We start from the raw sequence: 21,599 nt of genomic DNA on the forward strand, positions 1-21,599 counted from the left end.
CTGTACAAAAGAACTTTAAAACGTACGCGTACTTTTGTTAAATGTTTTTGTCTTGCCATTGTGGCCTGTAGATGAGGTTTATACCTCAAAACTTGTTGTTTCATAAATAATATAAGTAAGACATCAATTTTTGTGACTGGTAGCGGTCTCTGCTGAAGAACCTTTTGATTATTTTAAAACAGTTACGGTCGATTAACGTTCAATATGGCTTTAAATTGCAAGTATCACAATGTTCAGATGGAAATCCAGACTGTGAAAAGTATGAAATATTGAATGGACGATATTCAGTCATTCAAAAATGTTATATATGTTGGGGTAATCAACAGCTTTTATGAGAATTCTTGGATATTACACCTCTTTGTGACCCCTGGTCAGTGAAATTTAGGATAAGCATGCCGATTTGCATTCCATTTTGTGATAAGTCTCATTGCTCGACTGGCAAATCGGGCAACTTTATGATTCTTCGGATTACTTGGTTCTTATAAGCAGAAAATTTGTGCATTCCTAGATTGAAATGTTGCTGTTCTTAGCAGTCCGTACTCTGTCTGTTTTCAGGGAGTGTGTCCGTTCTCGGGCGAAGCGGCTGAAGATGAACCTATGAGCGCCAAGTATCAGAAACCGCCGGACCACAGCAATTCTGAGTCGTTTAAGGAAGGACGCCGCAATAAAGTGCATCCTGACATAGGTAATAACTGCATTTTGTTATAAAATCGTAGTTTCAGTCATTCATATATCTCGTATCTTTCTCTAACATCACGCCAAGATACATAACACTAGGCCTGCCCTGTGTTAAAGAAAGCAATTAGTTTTTTCATTAGTCAGGCCATGCATTCCTTCTCCATACTCCGAATAGTACTGTTAATTGCCTGCAGGTTGGTACGTTTTGTTTCTCTACATGTTCAGTAGTTTTGTCTTTCAGTTTACAGAAGGAGAAAGCTAAAAGGCGAGCTGATGTTATATTTTTATCTTCTCTGTTCGTTCGGAGAAGTATTAGGGGGCTCAGTAACATTTTCAGATTAATCCCTTAAAACTGCTTGTTCCCTTTTTACGAGTAGCTTTCGTGACTTACTAGATGTCGTTCTTTAGATCTTTGCCTCTTCACATTTTTCAGCACTTCTGTTACGCCGCTTTTGAACGGTAGTAACTACTGGAGGGGTCAATATGGTGGAGACTGCACGTACATTAACATACAGAGTTGTTCAGATGGAAACATGGCTGCCATGATTCAACTATATCTACCTTGAAATTGTGGTACTTTTATCTACGAAAGTAACTCATTTCTGATACACGTTCAATAAACTGAAAGTTACATCTATTCTTGTTAAATCAGTTAAAGGAAAAATCTAAGTAACAGGTGTTAATTGCTGTCAATTTGAAAAATTAAATGCATTGTTATTATATGAAAAAAATGACACCATTCTGAAGAACTTTTTCAACTCAATGTGTAGAATACTTGGAATGTAATGGAACCAGCTCATTTTTTCACACTCAAAATGTAATAAACCAAAGGGTCCACTCTTTATTCCGTAAACATGCTTCAATGTACACAAATAAGTGTGGTCTCATCAGTCCAATTTTATTCGTAACAGTTGCTCCTAACAAATAACATCGAAAAATTTAAAAGCTTTAGTGCAGTAAAAAACATTTCGGATTATGTGCTGTATTTTTAAACTGAGGATGACCTCGCATGACGTTTGGGTATTTTGTTTTCTACTTAATACATAAGACGTACAATCTCGTTAATGAAAGGCACATACAGAACTACTCTTCAGTGGTATCCATACCAGTTACACACGCAAAGTTTATGATTTTCTTCATCCTTGACTCCCTGCCTTGTTAGGAATAATGTGTAATGGTTACTTAATTACTACACCTAAATTATCGAATATGAAATAATTGTAATAGATTTCTTTCATTTTATGAGTATGAGCAGGGGAGAGTGCTGCACCTTGGAGAACACTTTTCAGGTTTTCATCTCTAGCCAGCTCTAAAATGGCGATTAAATATATTTTCTTATTCTGTTTTAAAATGATAGCATCCACTTCATGTGTACTGCAGTTATGTTGCGAAATTACAAAAATTACTCCGGAAAAGTAAGGTTTTTCCAAATTTGAAAAATATTCCATGCTCATTTACCGAGGACCAAATATTCTATCCAAATTCAAAAGTGTTTCAATCGAGAAAGCCCTGTCAGTACTGTACATGGGCTATGTGTTACAGCATTACTCTATTACACACCAGTATTAAACACCAGTAATCAGTAAGTGAAATTAAGAAGAAGTATTATTAAAAACTAGTTTCGAGTTAAATGCTACAACATTACTCTATTACACACCAGTATTAAACACCAGTAGTCAGTAAGTGAAATTAAGAACAAGTTTTATTAAAAAGTAGTTTCGAGTTAAATGCATTTTGAAATAGAAGCTATTGGAAACTAACACAAACTTCCATTTTCAAGATGGGTAAAATTTTTAAGACGTCAGAGAAACTCAGTTCAGAAACTTCCTGGCAGATTAAAACTGTGTTTTATACATCACCTAAATATATAGAACTCGTAGTATTTATGAACGCTGAACAAAACATATCCTCATGTCTCACAACAAAAAACTGGAGAAACTGCTTATGATAGTCTCTTTGCGCATTTCTTCATGTGACTAAAATTGGTCACTCGACTGAAATGTCAACCAGGAAGCGTCATGCGTTTCTAGGTACACTTTCCTCCAGGGCAACTGTAATGCGGGGCCGAAGTACATTTGCATACCCGAGTGAATTGTTCGGGTACCGTTTTCAAGCATCGTGGTTCCAGTTAACATACGCGGACTCGCGTATGTTTGGCAGCACTGGACAAAACTACTATCAGGGAACTTGTATAAGTATGATGGATGGAAACAAAGTAGCCGAGGAAATTGTTCACCTGCTTAGGGGTGCCAGATGGAATGCTTATTACTGAGAAGTAGGATTATTTTAAAAATAGACACAAGTATTAAAATAATTATTCCATGTTAGTTACAAGGAAACACTACGTGCCTGGTTTTAATCAAGAACATATTAGTTACGACTGGAGTGATGTTATATTTCTGTTTATCAATAGCACCTACTTTGGTATGTAGTGATAAGCTTGGAGCATGTATTGTAAAACTGTTCACAAGATATATCCCTGAAACGGTATTTCACCATTGCAATCCCCTGAACTCTCTGTGGCAAAAGGCGATTTTTCCTTCTTTAGTTTACTGAGATGTTATTAAGGCATTGTGTCTAGGATTGGAAAAGCAGAACTGTAAAAATTTTCAGTGGCTGCGAGAAAAGTTTGCTCATGTAGATTTTAGCAGTCGAAGAATTAATATCAATTTTAAAATCTTAAGTAAATCTGTTTCTGTGTCACAATTACCTGAATTGACGTAACGCTATAAATTGCTGAATTGATCAAACATCTCAGAACCATCAATACCAATACCCTTCGTTTGCAGCTATTCTGTGCACTATTAGAATTATTTAAACTGAAAGTTTATTACGTCATCGATTTCAGGTGCTTCAACCATTCGTTCAGATCAGCTGCGCAAAGCAAGTCTGCACATTTTCACGAAAATAGGCGCCTTTAGAGAGACTGAACTTTTAAAGCTAAAAACGGCGTTTAATGAAGTACAACCATTCTCATTCAAATTTTCTCTTTGTTTCCAATACTCAGACACTTTTCAATTTCGCCTTACTTCCGCAAAACTCTTCTTTGAAAGAAAAATATTTTTGCCTTAGTTTATATGAAAATTTTAAATACTCTTCTTCCACTATTGAAAACAATGCCAAGCTGTTCTGAAGATATTTCAGTTCACTACAGTGAGTAATTGTAGGCATCCAAAAATTTCAATACAATAGGCATATAGTTCAGTACTCACATGTTAACTGCAATTTTGCCCAAAAAATGTATGTCACTTTCAGAAAATAACAGGCGATAGAAGGAAACATGATAATAACATTTTTCTTCCTGCTGCCACTACGAACTTACTCATATTGTCCAGCAATGAACCACATCTTTCATGTCAATAACATATCGCTCGGCAACGTACCTTTCACACTTTAAGGAGCTTTGGCTCTGAAGTGGAACCTCATTTATCCAGAATGGGTGGAAGCGTAGCCCATCCATCCAGATTGTCGAAAATCCTGACAAATCCGGAAATTCAGAAAAAAATTAGAAGAGCATAGGTTAAATCCCGTAATCGCACAGGTTAAATGTATTTTCACTTAAATACACTAATTTAAACATAAATTTTAAGATATTGAAAAAACCAGTGGATTTTATGCACTGAAAGAATCAGTAGTTCCTACTGAGTCAGATTTCGTAAGTAGTTTATGTACGATACGTTCTCAGAGGCATTTCACCAGCAGAAGTTCCGTTGAAGTTGCTTCCGCGTGGCGTTCCAAATAAACCATTTTTTGGCCAGTTGCGTCGTTGTCTCTGTATGTATTATAATGGTATCATAAAGTGTGCCAACTTTGTCAATTATCCATTATCACTGTCGTCGTCTGCAATTGAACAGATTGCAACCATTCCGTTATAAGGAATCATCCTTTTGACGCAAAAATCATCAATTTGCTTCCGATCATTCTTTCAATTTGATACCGTTATAGTTCCAACACCAAAATTAGCCACAATATTTTTTTTAGAATTGTTCTTTGTTCATGCCGTACTACGCGTCTAATTTTTTACCCATGGATTCTACCACGTTCATTCTCTCTGATGTCATTTTACATTTTAAACAAACGGTTCATTACAGTTCTGCACAACTCAGTGTTATCGTGTTACCTGACACCGTGCCATGTCACAATCCATGTATGACGGTTGGCTAAATTTAAATTTAATGACTGTTGTTGATGATTGCCGCCCCTATTGCTTCCGAAGTATCAAATGCTGTTCGGTTATTGTACTTATGTAAAAGATCCAGAAGAACCGAAAATTCGGATTAATAAGAGCTGGGCAAACGACGTTCCACTATAATAACATTTTCATTTGAAATTGAAATTATAAAGGGTGATACACAAGATATGCAAATATTTTTATACGTTATTCTACAAGTAAAACCAAAGAAAAAGGTTCATATAAACATAGGTCCGCATATGTTTAGTTACTGAGTTACGGCTAATAAAAGATTTTAGCTGAAATTGAGCAATTTCGCTAATATGAAGCCATCGCAAAACTGTACGAGGTTAAACTAAAGCACGATTTCCATTTATTCTGTTGTTATTGATCTGATGAATCTAATAAAACATGCCCCAGACATGTATCTCCAGTAGTTTTCCAGAACATCCAGTGAAGCAAAGAAGTAATTTCTTAAAATTTTTAATTTATTAACTACTTGGGCCAATTTGTTCTCTAAATTCCAGACAATTGCACAACGTTTTCAACAGAAGTTGTAGAGAATTTGATTTTGGAAAAATAGTGGAAATAACGTTAACTGAAACTGTATGAACGCGTCAGATAATCTGCTTTTATTAATACCATTGCACACGTGAATTCATATTAAACCGAAAAAAACAAAGCTCAGCATTAAGGAAGTTGTAGCGTACACACAATTTCACAATACATTCACAATATGTTCAAAAATGTCTCCACCAAGTTCAACGCATTTAGCTGCAAGTGTATGAACAGATTTTGTTGTTCGTTTCAGTTTCACAGGGTTGTTCTTAATTTCGTCTATTGCACTCATAATACGAGAAAGTAACGCCTCACGTTTATTGACTTTGTGCTCATAAACTGTGTCTTTTATCCGTTTCCACACACAAAAATCCATTGGTGTTAAATCTGGTGATCTGGGTTGCCACAGACGTGTAGCACCATGACCAATTCATTTCTGGGGAAAATGTTCATTTAAATGTGTAGCAACGGCGTTGGTGAAATGTGGTGGCGCGCCATAATGTTGAAAATACATTTGCAATCGTGTGGCAAGTGGAACATCTTCGAGCAAGCGAGGCATTTCCTCTTGAAGGAATTGTAAGTACGTCTCGCCAGTTAGATGTCCTGGAGAAATGAATGGTCCAATAAAGTGATTAGTAATTAACCAGTTGCACAACAGCCGGCCGGAGTGGCGGAGCGGTTCTAGGCGCTACAGTCTGGAACCGCGCGACCGCTACTGTCGCAGGTTCGAATCCTGCCTCGGGCATGGATGTGTGTGGTGTCCTTAGGTTAGTTAAGTTTAAGTAGTTCTAAGTTCTAGGGGACTGATGACCTCAGAAGTTGTTATAACGGTTCAAAATTATTGACTAATGACGTATAATTATAAGAATTCACATAGCAAATTGCATTTGCCGAGCACTTTACGTTTCATGCATTTCAGGTCACACCCTTTACTAGGGTGACTGGGGAGGGGGCAGTACTTTATACCCACCTTTTGAAAGTATTGAGATCTAACCAGTTTCTTTACATTTCAAAATTTTGTGGAAGGATTCATTGTTTTTAATGAATTCTACTGCCAGATTCAATAAATGTTTTTAATTTTCCAGTTAAATTTAACACAAGAAGTAAAAATGGTACAAGTGACATTTCACAAGAAAATTATCTATATGCACATTTAGAAAGCTGAAGTGTGGCTCTCTTCTGAGTAAAAGAAGTACAAACGATTTCCTGAGTAGTGCCACACACTGTGATAATAATAAAGTTTAAGCTCTAAACCAGTGCCTGGACTGCATTTAAAATACAACTAGTATAAGTGAAACGGTCGACAGAAAGAGAATTGCTGGTATCTTTGATGAAAGTTCAGGTCTGCATTTTGTAAGTGCAGGAATAGCCTAATATGTAACCCTTAAGAGTATTTACAGTAATATATAATGCAATGCCATATTTTGAAATACAGCTTGCACATCTTCAGGCAAATCGGCATATCGACACAATAGATCATAAGGTCTTTGAACCTGGTGATACAAATATGAAATGTGGTAATGATTTTGAGCTCTCTGAAAAGCCAAAGAAACCCTTCAAACATATATATCTTTTCCAAAACGGGGAAAGGAGTGAAGTAGATCAGCAGAAAAATTTCCGTGGTGGAAATGAAAACAGAAAACGTTCTTTCAGCTAAAGCCATGAAGACCATAGAAGGAGATAAAGTTGCCAAAAGAGACTGAAGGAAACAAAATACAAAGGAGGAACATCAGGTGCAGCTGAATCAGCAAAGAAAATCCTCTAACAGTGCATTTCAAGTATTACGTAACCATCATCTAGTGTTTATAGAAAAAGAAGATCACGGCAGTGTCGCATCACGATTATGTGTGAATTACCTCAGTATGCGGTTAAGACAACCGGAGTCAAGCGCCGGTCATGGCCCTATCACGTCACAGTTGTGTGTCAGATGTGAAAGTACAGTTACACTCGGTAAATGAACGTAGAGGAGCAGATGCAGTAATCTTGCATCGCCGTTCTATGCAAGGTCCAAGCGGGGGTGGTTTTCAGTTGCCTTCCTTTGACCTTTTATGAAGTGTCAGTGGTGTACCTGTGTCGGTGGATGACTGAGATCAGTGCTTGTACAGTGTAGTATTGGGTTTGTGTTGTTATACATGAAAGGAAGGGTGGTGGAAAACAGTTTACCCCTCTCGAGCAGCACAAAAGGGGCCGCCAAGTTTAGCGTCCCTTCTGAAGGGTGGATCACCGTCAGGCCTTTGGCGCAAAGACTGGTGATCACTAACTTTATACCACCACGTCTCATCCCCTTGTCGGTTGAATACTGACTGAAAGTTTCGTCTAACAACGACCTCTCCGCAGATGCGGGTGCTGTTGAGTGTGAATTGACCTTCAATTTCTGTGTGAGGTGTTAAATAGGAAGTCCCTGTATGGCAATGCTTTTTTGTGTGGGCATTGTGGCAGAATCGGCTATTTAATGTTTAACAGTTATTCTGGGGGACAAGAAAATTACAGTAAGCTGTTAAATCAGTTCAGATCTCTTTATTGTAACATTAATTTTCAGAACATTACACCACATCAATATTTACATACCAAACTTCGGATTTTTGACGAAAAATTTGAGAAATAGTAATTTTCCCCGTTCCCCATTGGGAAGAAAAATGGTGAGTAATATTTACATACAAGAATTGGTCGTAAGTAAAAATCCTAAGATATATTCCACATACAAAAATTGCTATAAACGTTTATGCTCCTCATAGAGTGCATACATCACTCGACGACGCTGTCAACCCCTGCACATGAATTGTGAACCCAATTGAGACACACGCTAAATTTGATCCAACTCTAGTCAGAGTAGTCAAGATAGTAAAGGTATTCATCGGCTACCCCTAATTTGCCGTTATCATTGGGCGAATTCGGCTGCTTTGGTTTTAAGAATGTTTTGGAGCTTCTTAGTTAATTTCGATCCAGTTGCAGATATACCTTTTTTGCTTGCATAAGAATTTTCCTGGACTAGATCAAAGTGTCTTCTTGCAGACTTAGACCTATATAGCTTGGTTTTATTCTGTTTTTTTTTCTTTATCCGCGTTAATTAACTCCTTCTAATAAGGAGAAATATCAAATGATCAATTTTGCCCACATTTTTTGACAAGCATTTGTTTTTCTATGCTACTTTTGGCACTGGTAATATGGTCTCCGGTCAGGAAACCTGGAAGTTAGGATCTGGAGATATCGTTATTCCACAAGGAAACATGTTCAATAATGTGGTGTAGGAACTGCCCTGACCCATTCTGCCACAAGACCACACATTCAGTTTATGTAACATTCGGTGACCACCATGAAACGTAGTTAGTATTTAAATTACGTAAAAATTAAGTTGAAGATACAATCAAAACATTGGTAACTATGTAAATAAATTGCAATAGACGTATGTTTACTTACTTATGAGATATTAAGACCAGAATATTGCAGGATCGCGCAGGAAAAACGCATCTGTATAGAAAAAGGAAGAATACACCACGTGCTGACGTCGATGGAAACTTCGCTTCGACATCTCGACATAGTCCGAACAATATACAAGAGATGGTAGCGTGTTGTTGTTGTTGTGGTCTTCAGTCCTGAGACTGCTTTGATGCAGCTCTCCATGCTACTCTATCCTGTACAAGCCTCTTCATCTCCCAGTACCTGCTGCAGCCTACATCCTTCTGAATCTGCTTAGTGTACTCATCTCTTGGTCTCCCTCTACGATTTTTACCCTCCATGCTGCCCTCCAGTACTAAATTGGTGATCCCCTGATGCCTCAGAACATGTCCTACCAACCGATCCCTTCTTCTGATCAAGTTCTGCCACAAACTCCTCTTCTCCCCAATTCTATTCAATACCTCCTCATTAGATATGTCATCTACCCATCTAATCTTCAGCATTCTTCTGTAGCACCACATTTCGAAAGCTTCTATTCTCTTCTTGTCTAAACGATTTATCGTCCATGTTTCACTTCCATACATGGCTACACTCCATACAAATACTTTCAAAAACGACTTCCTGACACTTAAATCTATACTCGATGTTAACAAATTTTTCTTCTTCACAAACGCTTTCCTTGCCATTGCGTCTACGTTTTATATCCTCTCTACTGCGACCATCATCAGTTATTTTGCTCCCCAAATAGCAAAACTCGTTTACTACTTTTAGTGTCTCATTTCCTAATCTAATTCCCTCAGCATCACCCGACTTAATTCGACTACATTCCATTATCCTCGTTTTGCTTTTATTGATGTTCATCATATACCCTCCTTTCAAGACACTATCCATTCAGTTCAACTGCTCTTCCAAGTCCTTTGCTGTCTCTGAAAGAATTACAATGTCATCGGCGAACCTCAAAGTTTTTGTTTCTTCTCCATGGATTATAATACCTACTCCGAATTTTTCTTTTGTTTCCTTTACTGCTTGCTCAGTACACAGTTTGAATATCATCGGGGAGAGGCTACAAACCTGTCTCACTCCCTTCCCAGCCACTGCTTCACTTTCATGCCCCCCGACTCCTATAACTGCCATCTGTTTTCTGTACAATTTGTAAATAGCCTTTCGCTCCCTGCATTTTACCCCTGCCTTCAGAATTTGAAAGAGAGTATTCCAGTCAACATTGTCAAACGCTTTCTCTAAGTCTACAAATGCTAGAAACGTAGGTTTGCCTTTCCTTAATCTTTCTTCTAAGATAAGTCGTAGGGTTAGTATTGCCTCACGTGTTCCAATATTTCTACGGAATCCAAACTGATCTTCCCCGAGGTTGGCTTCTACTAGTTTTTCCGTTCGTCTGTAAAGAATTCGCGTTAGTATTTTGCAGCTGTGACTTATTAAACTGATAGTTCGGTAATTTTCACATCTGTCAACACCTGCTGTCTTTGGGATTGGAATTATTATATTCTTCTTGAAGTCTGAGGGAATTTCGCCTGTCTCATACATCTTGCTCACCAGATGGTAGAGTTTTGTCAGGACTGGCTCTCCCAAGGCTGTCAGTAGTTCTAATGGAATGTTGTCTACTCCCGGGGCCTTGTTTCGACTTAGGTCTTTCAGTGCTCTGTCAAACTCTTCACGCAGTATCATATCTCCCAATTCATCTTCATCTACCTCCTCTTCCATTTCCATAATATTGTCCTCAAGAACATCGCTCTTGTATAGACAGTATATATCGTGAAACTTCCTGGCAGATTAAAACTGTGTGCCCGACCGAGACTCGAACTCGGGACCTTTGCCTTTCGCGGGCAAGTGCTCTACCATCTGAGCTACCGAAGCGCGACTCACGCTCGGTACTCAGCTTTACTTCTGCCAGTATCTCGTCTCCTACCTTCCAGGCTTTATATATCGTGGTTATTCGGAACTTGATGTTCTGCACACTGCTCTTTCTCGGCACGAAAACTCAGAATCTCATATCTATACATGGCTAGGTGTACATACATTTGATAAAGTTTAAGTGGTTTGCAATTAGATGAACAGAAACATGCAAGCACATTGAATTAGGGAAACAGAACTAGGAAATACTTGGAGTGAATGCGGCCACTTGCTTTTTGGGACAACTACGATTATCATTTCGAGAACACAGGAAGAACTGCGACTCCAACAGTCGAGGAAATTACTTTGGAAAATCAACAAAATTAAGTCACATTTGCCATTAATTAAACACATTTAAATCTTCATTATGTTACGAGATTTCCAATTTAACTTCCTTTAGTGTCTGTCTGAAGAACTGTTTCACTGACACGTTACATTTAACATTATGCAGTCAGCATCCATAGAATTACATTACGTAGCAAAGAAGTGGAAGACTTGAAAGCTGTGCCTTAAGAGATACAATGTCTTTGAGAAAATGTGGTGCAAAGCTGAAAGAACGGCAGAGCTGACTTCCACTACAGATCAAACCATGTTGAGAGGATAATAATACACACACATAGAACAGACAAGTTTCATGTTGCATGCATTACCAACATTTTCAGGATACGCCAATGGGCCAGCGTGAGCTGTTTCATGGATCACGTTTCAATTCACTAGCAAATTACTGTCCGCTGCTGAGAAGAATGTGTGTGTCAGCGAATCGAGTGTGCTTTGTGACATTCTCTATAGCAGAATAGTACGCAAAGTTCTAAATATATTGGCATTCACGTTTTCGCTGTAGCAGATTTTTTTTTTGAAATTACAAAATTACTCTGGAAAAGTGGGTTATTTTCGAAGGTGAAATTACTTTCCTTGGTACAACATGGTCGTATATCTAGGAACAAATATTCTGTGGAAATTTGAAGGTATTGCAATCGTGAGAATCTCATCAATACTATATTTAATACTCTATCTGTTACATTATTACGCTGCAGCTCGCCAGTACTCACTAAGTGAAAGCGAAGTTAGTAGAAGTATTGTCTAAATCCGGTTACAAGTTAAATACATTTTGAAATAAAAGCTATTGAAAACTAACACAAGTTTCGTTTTTCGAGACGTAAAGATAATAACACATTATAAAACCACAGTTAATTTGCAGCTATCACATGTTCTATTGTAGAAGACTTTTTGATCAAGGTTCAAGATGGTTTGCGACTGACGAAGTATGGCTTAACTTTCCACAATTTACACAACTGGTTTTAATACTACATCGAATTTTGCACACCATAAAAGTCTATCATAGTGAACACTTCTTAAATTAGAAGATTTTGTAAATATTTACAAACGCTACACGAAACAAGACCTTACGTCTCACAACAAAAACAGCAAAATATTTCGGAATCTGCTTGTGGCGGTCTCTAGCGCTTTTTTTTTTTTTTCATGTGATCCTAAATTCGGTCGCCAGGTTAAAACACAGGCCTGAAAACATCATGCGTTCCTAGATACATTGATCCCAAGGTACAGCACTCTTCCCTTCACTTTTACTTCCGGATTCATAATGGTCAAATTCTTCATTTGTTTGGCCGCTATCGGTAGCTGTTAGATAAACGTATTTTTTCGTAGTTCCGATAGTAAAATGCGACGATAATGTCTTTGGAAATTTTATGTGCCTCTAAACAACAGCTACGAAAAATTACTTTGATAATGTAGCACACTAATAAAATAAAAGCTGACATACTTAAATGGCGAACAACGAAACACGACTGAGCAAGGCTAACAATGAGTTCCACTATTAGGGAAATATTTTTTGGACGCGGGGCGGGAGGCAGCAAGAGGAAGCATTTTCCCCACACCCATTGCAATCATTCTTCTAAACTACGTGCTGCAGTTTGATCATACTATAAAAACCATATTTTATTTTCTTAGAGAATTTTACAAAGATAGGGTATTGGATTAAAAATCTATTGAACACGAATATTTTCCGTTCGTACTTACTCGTATATGAAAGACTTTTACAAGGTTTCCTTTTTCCTGTGCGTACTTGCCTGTCGTACATGAAGATTTATAATGTTTTTAACGCATTTTTTTTTATTTGCAGAAATCCACACAGAGGAAGAGATAAACCATCCAGTACTGGGAAAGATGAAGCTTGTAACTATACCCGTGCCAAATACACACACAGGGGAAGACTTCACGAAAGGGTATATGCTCGTCAACGACGAGGAATCACCTGAAGAAAGGTAGGCCACGACTTTGATAAAGAGCATAGACTAATTTTTTGATATAATATCCCGAAATATATGGCTATAGGAACTTTTTCAACACCGTAAAAATCACAGTTGTAAGCCGATCGAAAATCCCTCACTGTTTTTGGTTAATTTTATTTTAGAAGTTGAGGCTGTAGTTAAATTGGAATTGGCATGAAATTTAGAGATATGCGTTTATTATTACGCGTCTTCAAAAATAAGGGATTTGTAGGGACGTAGAACGACTGGCTCGCCCCCCCCCCCTCTCTCTCTCTCCCAATAATTTCGCGGCCCTACCGCAGCAGCAACAACTGTATCTCTGCCACATCAATTATTTGAAGTACGCGCTCTATGCTACAAGCATTGTGTATCGCTGCTTGAAAGAAAGCATTCATAGTAAGTGACAGGAGTGCGAGTGACTGTTTATCGTCATAGTTACCAAATGGCTCTGAGCACTATGGGACTTAACATCTATGGTCATCATCCCCGTCATAGTTACCACGCCCGCTCCCTCATACCTACAGATTCATCACACTATGTTCAGTTTTCACATCTACATGTAACTATTACGCTACTCTTTATGTGCCTCGTTCACATAAAAATATTTTTACTTTAATTTTGTCCACGTTGTTTAGGAGTATCTAGTTTCACTGTTTAGATTTTTATTTGGCAGTTAGACCAAGCATCATGTTTCAAATTGAGGTTGATCGAAGGCAAAGGTTAGGAAACATCCGTGCTTTCTTGACAGTAGGAGCGGCTAGAAAACTGCTACACATGGACTCCGAGAAGATCTTAACGAGGTATCTGATGAGAGTAGCTAAATCGATAAACCTCTAATGACATCAAGCGGAACTTATTGTGGTGCCTGTGAACTGTAGATATCAGGCAATACTGTGTTTAGTGTGTATTTGTATACGAAAGGAGAAGTGGCTCTCCAGGTTCGCTACTGCTGAAATATTACATGTTGAGTTTGAAATAACTTAATTCATTACCTTAATTAACTTCATGTTGTTTAGTAGCTAAAGTTTGTTGCGGTCAGAGGAGGGGCCACACTCGTCAGATGCATGAAATGGAAGCGCAAAGGACCTGCTAACATAGTAGCAAACTGATGAAGTCGATGACTTAGTCAAGGCATTCGAATTCTGTCGACTCAACTAGACCCAAGAGCCACCTCGACAAGAGTCTTCGTAGGGTGTGACTATAGTTGCTATGTCCAATAAAACCAATGGTCTGGCTTTGGCATTTACCATTAACCCTCCACCTGTCGCGCCGTTGTTTTGTGCACAACACCTGGTTGATTTTATAACTGCCATCTTTCGAGTCAGCTTCTCGAAATGTTGATGTTAGCTATCCGTCGCGACAAATACTCTTGCCTCCTGCCCCTCCCCACCCGTTTATTGTGGGTACATAAATTTATTCAGTAGCAGTGTTGCTAGTTCTACTGTCTTTGCAGATTTCCTGCTTTTGAAAAAATCTACTGCTCTGCTGCTAAAAAGCAAATAAAAGAGCAAATCCAGTGTTTTCTTAGCACATTCGTGTGTATTCCTTCAAAGTAACTTTCGTTTTGGCGTATTTAAAAGTTGTGTTTTATATGTGCCTGGGTAACGATAACCTCCCCATGTCTGACAGCGAGAAACTGAACAGATTCTTATAATACAGTGTAACGAATCTTCCCAGCCGGATCTAAAATATGTCATTTATTTCCGCGTATTATGTTGCCAGTGTGCCCACGGTAACCTCTTCGTTATTAATTCCAAGAAAGTAAAGCCATTCATATTGTATTTCCATAGCTAACATTCTGCGAAAAACATGGGTAACATTGACTGCAATGGTGTCAACGTGTAATAGAGTAATGGAGATGGTAGAGTAATGGAGATGGTAAGATTTGCCACGTAGTGTCAACTGTCTTGAGGTACTGGAATGGTATGACTGAAGGGTTTGAAAACCTAAATACTGTCATCGGTTAACGGTGTACGTACCGCCAACAATTACTGGACTAATGCATTTCACTGTTGAAGTCAACATGCCTCATTTGCTGTTAGCTGGACGTGGTGTATATTTATAGTTCTACAGTTAGGCCCGTTTCACACTGGGACACTGGTGACGGTCACCAGCGACGCTCACCTACAGATATACACTCGTTTGAACTGGAGCGTTCACACCGGGACACTACATTGCCTGACCGAGCCACTGTGACGCAGCAGTGACTCACCCTCGCCACATGTGACGGACAAGTTAACTGCGTTCGCGGCAGTCACCGCTGGAGATGCATAACCTAGAATTGGAATGTTCGCACTGGGACACAGATCACAGACACAGCGCTTCAAATTTGCCAACAGACAGCAGTCATTTTTGAGAGAGTGGCGCAAAACATTTCTTCTACATTATACCGTACACCTTGTAGCCTTGAGTTTAGATTTGATTAACACAGAAGATTTTATAAGTGAAGTAGAAAGTCCTCCTACTTTTTGGGATGTCAAAAGCAATGACTATAGCAACAAAGTTGTGAAAACGAATGCTTGGCAAGAAATTATAACGAAGTTTGCGCCTGATTTCAATGAGAAGAGAATGGATGAAAAAAGCAAAATTGCTAAGTTGTATGTTCTTTTTTCAAATTTAATACCTTATTTTTCGGACCATAAAAGAGGAGCGAAATTTAGTTGCTACGTCTGTAAAGGCTGGGAGGGTAGTAACCTTCAAGCACATTTGCATCCCTCACCCCTTTTCTTTTGCATTTACCAGTATAAAGTGTACCTTTACGCAGTCGTAATGAGATAAGAAGGGACAAAATGGATGAACGTGGAAACCATGAACTCAGCCGTACAGGGCGAATGAAGAAGAAATCTAAAAAAATTACTTATATTTCAAAATTTTCATATCAGAATTACGTGTGCCTCCTATCATCGTCTTATGGTCCGAAAAATACAGTTAAAATATTATTGTCCATTCCTGTGATTTCTTCTTTCACTTCTCTCAGCAGTTCAGCAAATGAAGTCTTCGACATTCGAAAACGCTGAAAAAACTCATCTTGTCTCAGATCTACATAAAAGAGTTTCGTTCCGAGGCTCGTCTGTGTTTTGAAAGCAATATATGAAGACTTTCCTACTGGCTTGCTAGGCCTAACACAAGAAAGGATTTCCTGTTGGGGTTGTCACCCTTAGCCTTTGGAGTTTCTCCTCCACCACAAGGCAGTGGTTCCTCTTATTTAATCCCCGGAAAGGAGGGTTGCCTCATCTGCCAGCTACGCCGTTCCGAAGTTTTTTTTCTCCGCCGTCGCTGCCAATAAGGTCTTCACCCGTAACCCAGGGCATGGGTTCAGTGTTATACCCCACGGGATTGGTCCCCTGCCCGAACTCAGCCATCCTATCACTCCGGCCTACTGAAGTGTAGGATGCTCACCCCTGCGACGTGGGCGTGCCAGACAGGAATTACCCCAGTGGAGGAATAGGGAAGGGGACCTACCTCCCTGGAGCCGGGTTACAGATTGTGGATGGTGCCACAATCAAAGGCGACATAAAGAGTATAAAACAGTATTTTCTCCAGGCGATCTCGTAGCGGTGGATGTAAGTGTAATGAACGTTTTGTCCTCATTCTCCTCCTCCTCCTCCTCCTCATGCTTAGAAGTACTAACAGAAGTTCCTCCTCGCTCGAGTCTATTTCACTAACTAATCAGTTGGTAATGCCTGCGGTGTCGGACACCGGTGATCCAGGAGAGTTCATCACAATTACCGGTGGCCATCGCTGGTGGACCGTCCCAGTGTGAAACGGGTCTTAGGCCCTCCGCACATGGAGAGACTCAAAAGCAACTCGTTGCCGACGTGAGTTGGTAACAGGGCGGCAGCGAATCACTTCCTGTGTAGCTGAATACGACTCCGCACAAGCGAGACTGCAGTGACTCACTGTAGTCTAAGCGCAAATTGAGACGCGTATAGCACGTGTGGCGTGACACGACACTACAGCGCGGTGCACATGTCGCACTGGTCCAGCGCACACATACATAGCACGCTACGAGTGGCGACGCTCTGCGCTGACAACCGAACCGCGCTTCGTGGCGAAGTGCCCATCATCTCGCTAATGGTCTTACTTTTTGTGATTTACACTTTTTACAAAGATATTACGCAAAGAAGTAGGGGACGCTATAATTTTGCGTTTGGCGCGCATTACACCTTATGTTGGTGCCTATGAAATTTAGCTAACATATTGAATGTTTGTTTAGACTGGGGAGGGAGGTCTCTGGCTGTATCCGATCTCGAGAAAATGGATCCTATGTAGCGCGTTCACTCCCGATCTCACACCCGCAGGAATGAAATATTCACAACATCCCTAGTATCTCCTGAACCGCTCCAGACATCGAAACAAGATTTTGGCGAATTATGGCACACAAGGAGGAGAGTCCTTTGCCAGTTCGCAAGCCACTGAACTTTCTTATCTATTGCGATGTATCAGAAGTTGTTTCTATTTAACTTTTTCATTCCTGTAACTGTAATTTTGGCGAATTATGGCACACAAGGAGTTATCGACAGCTACTGGAACAAAAGTTCCCTAGTATGAGAATAAACATGAAATTCCTTCTCTTATGTTACCACAAACCGACACAGTGAGGTTTTTCGTAAACTATAGAGCTTTCTGGTCGCCAATTACTTGTATAATGAGACACTCTGTTTCAGTATACGGTCACAATGGAAATGGAAGCGAAGTCCCATGATTCTTAGCTGCTGCAAAAATGAGTTTGTGCAAATTATACAATTTTTTGACAAAAGAAGTATAATTAAACCTGTCAACAAGATAAATATGGCCGGTACTCATAAATGTTGGTGCTTCTACGAATGAGAACAGGTTAACAATTCACGTTATAAAATTTCCAATTCTGTTGGGATTTTGGTTGTATCCTATAACCCATCGTATATTTAACACTGAGCGACTGGAATGGAAACTTATCAAAGGATTTTATTACTTTTCGTCATCTAAGCACTATTAAAATAGTGAAGAGCGTACCCTTCAGATGCAGGTTACTCACCTATGGCTTGCCCAACTGACAATGTGTGATTCGTGAATAAAGTAGTTGTTCTAGAGAAAAGTAAACAATTGATACGTGGCACAACACAATGGTCAGTGTATAGTCAGCAGCTGACAATAATGCGCGCGACAGGAATGTGGAAGCTAGCCAAGCGTGTTTTGTGACAGGTAGAGTTCACGTCGTTCGAAAAATTTTGTCATGTTAGTAGATCTGCCTTTGTCAGCAATATATTTCAACAAATTAAATATATCAAAACACCACACCCTTTCAGGATACTCATACTTTTGGAATAATACCGACCACTACTTCATTTGTGTAGCCGTTGTATAATTAGTTTATTAATGCTGATAGTCTAAGCAGCCACTGAAATGCTTTTTCTCGTCATGAGAGCCAATTAAAACATCGTTATTCATGTGGGGTTCTCGACTCTTTGTAGCTTCAGTGGAAATGTGATGTCGACATGTACGTAATATAATGTCTCATATTACGTCCATATCCAAATAATTATAGTGAAACTTCTGTACTTCATATCTTGGACGCTTTTTACCAGGAGCACCAAGGCGTCATACTTGTGGAAATTACGCCCTTTTTTACTTCTTGTTACAGATCGTAGAGATACGTCAGCATAACAGGCAGCAAATACATAACCTTGTTTTACTTTTCTGCCTTGCTTCTAGATCAGATGATTTTATAATATTCCATACTTCCTTATTCGCTACCCTCATAATGAATCAGTTCGTTCTTACGATCCGAAAACTTTGTGGAGGCATAACATATAATTCCAGAGGCTAATGGCTCACCGGTTATTGAACTGTGCATTGTTCTTGACAAAGGAATAAACACAGCAAAAAAGTATATAGTATAGGTAACCAAAAACTATTATGTACTAACGAAAAGAGGTGGAGCGCTTAAAGGCGAAACACGAAATCTACTCAGTGACAATAAAATTTAATATACTGTAAGGCTGCATTTTTTGGATAGACAACATTAGGTTTGCACTTGAAGTCGAAAAATATCCCATTGTATATAACTACAAGTTGTTAGGCTACCGCACGAGCGATTCGACAGAGAAAGCGGGTTGTAAAGTGGGGAAAAAATTTCATATTGCATATACATCTGTTGTTTAAAATAAAATTGCCGGTACATCAACGGAAGAAAATGTACAAAAACTTGTAAATCAAACCGAGAGTAGTCTTTTGTGTGACTAGCAACTTTGTCATTCTGTGAAATTACATTGTCAAGTGGAAACGAACAGTGAAAAGCCACAAATCCGTGAATACAATGGTGTTCATGTAAAAACAACCATCACAACATTTCCGTGTGTATAAATCTTAAGATACGAGGGTGAGTCAAATGAAAACCTTAAATTTGTAATAACAAATCGAAATTTCGCGCCGTTATCCTGTAAGTTGGTAAGCGTGCTACAAACAGCGTGCAGAATGGCCTGTAGGTGGCAGCATAGTGCTGACGCACACATACCGTCGTAGTATCAGTATAAAGATGGCCGCTCCACTTGCGACTTGCACCAGAGAAGAACAGCGTTCTGTTATTCGGTTTTTGCGTAGTGAAGGTGTGAAACATATTGAAATTTATCGACGAATGAAGGTTCAGTACGGTGATGCATTTTTGTCACAGCAGCAAGTCTACGAATGGAGTAGGAAGTTCGCAAATGGCGTGACTTCAGTGGAAGATGCTCCTCGTCCAGGTCAGGCACAACGAGTTGTGACTCCACAGAACATTGCAGCAGTTGAAGCCATAGTGAAGGAAAACCGCCGAGTGATACTGAATGACATTGCAGCATGTTTACAGATTAGTCATGGGTCAGCACACCACATTGTGCATGATGTGCTCCAGTTTCACAAAGTGTCTGCAAGATGGGTGCCACGGCAGCTGACTCCTGAAATGAGAACGACGTGTTGATGCTTGTCAAGAACTTCATCGGCGCTTTCAACGAGAAGTTGATGGCTTCCTTGCAAGAATCGTTACTGGGGACGAAACCTAGGTTCACTTCCACCAACCGGAAATGAAGAGAGCTAGCAAGGAATGGCGGCATTCCTCCTCACCAAGTGATTTCCATATGTTTGGACCACTCAAAGACGCAATGGGAGGAAAGAAGTTCCGTTCTGATGAAGAGGCACGTCAAGCGGTGCATGAGTGGTTGCGCGGACTACGAAAAGAATTTTTTTCTAAAGGAATTTATGCACTTTGGAAGCGCTGGAGGACTTGAATTGAGCGTGGGGGAGATTATGTTGAAAAGTGATACAGCCTTGTACCACTTCTGCACAAAAAATAATATTTTAAAAAATATTTAAGGTTTTCATTTGACTCATCCTCGTATTTGGATTTTCAAAATAAAAGTAACGATGTGCTATGGCGGAAGAAATCAACTGGCCTAATCACTGTAGCATTGTTTATTCGTTCTATAAACAGCTATGAATTTCGAAACTCTGTCACAGCTCATTGGCTCCTACATACAGGCTGCAGTTTATATTTCTTTGGATGTACAGATGAATTGAGAATTTTCTTCGTTTATTTCTGGGTGATAATAACGGACAACCATATCTTCCTCAGAGCTTGAAGCTGTCCTCGACATGCCGAGTGTAACCGAAAGATGCTCGTGTGCGATGAACAATACTCCCTCTCTTCCACGTTCGCTCAAGGCAATGAGTGCACCCGGAGATTGGAAAAAAGTAAAGAACAAAAGTGAGTGGAAAGTGAATCTAAATTTAAGTGATGGCTACAACGTAGTAAAAAGAGCAATAATTCTAGATACATTATTTGTGAAGAATGGAGAATAGGTTGTCCAGTATCTGCTGCTATCTTAATGCATTTTAGAGTTTCTTTCTCCTGATGTCGAGATTGTTGCATCTGGCGACATTGGTCAGTAGACGCCTGGCTGTAGTATCGAAGCCAACGCGCGAGCGGTGGAGGGATAGCAGCTCGAGACGAAACATACTCTCTGAATTGGGCCTTGAATATTGATATATGTATTCCTTGTGTAAAGCTGCACCGAAATTCTGTGATTCACTTTAAAGTGTGAGAAAGAGTACTATTTATTATACCACATATGTAGGTTCCGTCCAATTCCGTTAACGGCTGAAGAGTGGAAAGATTGTTTTTCGTAACGCCCCTGTGCGAGCTGCTGTGTCCGCTGTACTCGCAACATAATTGAATCAAGAATATGTAATGTCACCACTCTGTTATACCGCTCGTGGTAATTTATGACCGAATATGCAGGGGTCGGCAGAAAAAAGTGCTAACCCACAGGAGCGTATTTTTCGTCAACGCTTATTATACTGTATGATCAGTTAAATTCAAAGACAACAACATAAATACAATAAGAATGCAGTTTATGTAGTATACAGCATTTTCTAGCAGTAGATATGGATTTACTTGTTGCTAGCATGTGATGCATACGGAAACATAACAGAAAATGTCATCAAACCAACCCATACTAAATTGAGTGTTAGCGTTTTCTTCCGTCTCTCCTTCATATGGTGCCTTGCTTCAAGTGCCTGTTAAGATTTTTCTACAGTGTTGTCACATCATGAATCCACACAAAACTAACGTTCCTGCTTTGCATATT

General features: G+C 39.4%; 1 protein-coding gene across 1 annotated transcript in view; it reads left to right on the plus strand.

Annotated features, from left to right (window-relative positions):
• The first annotated feature begins 590 nt into the window (after nucleotides 1–590).
• Nucleotides 591–21,599, plus strand: part of LOC126259784 (uncharacterized) — a 103,568-nt gene continuing 82,559 nt past the window's right edge. Inside the window, exons 1-2 of the mRNA XM_049956792.1 lie at nucleotides 591–685; nucleotides 12,849–12,990. Coding sequence (XP_049812749.1) covers nucleotides 598–685; nucleotides 12,849–12,990 — 230 coding nt within the window. The 5' untranslated portion in view covers nucleotides 591–597. The remainder of the gene's footprint in view (nucleotides 686–12,848; nucleotides 12,991–21,599) is intronic.

The sequence above is a fragment of the Schistocerca nitens genome, chromosome 5, assembly GCF_023898315.1.
Source record: "Schistocerca nitens isolate TAMUIC-IGC-003100 chromosome 5, iqSchNite1.1, whole genome shotgun sequence".
Lineage (NCBI taxonomy): Eukaryota > Metazoa > Arthropoda > Insecta > Orthoptera > Acrididae > Schistocerca > Schistocerca nitens.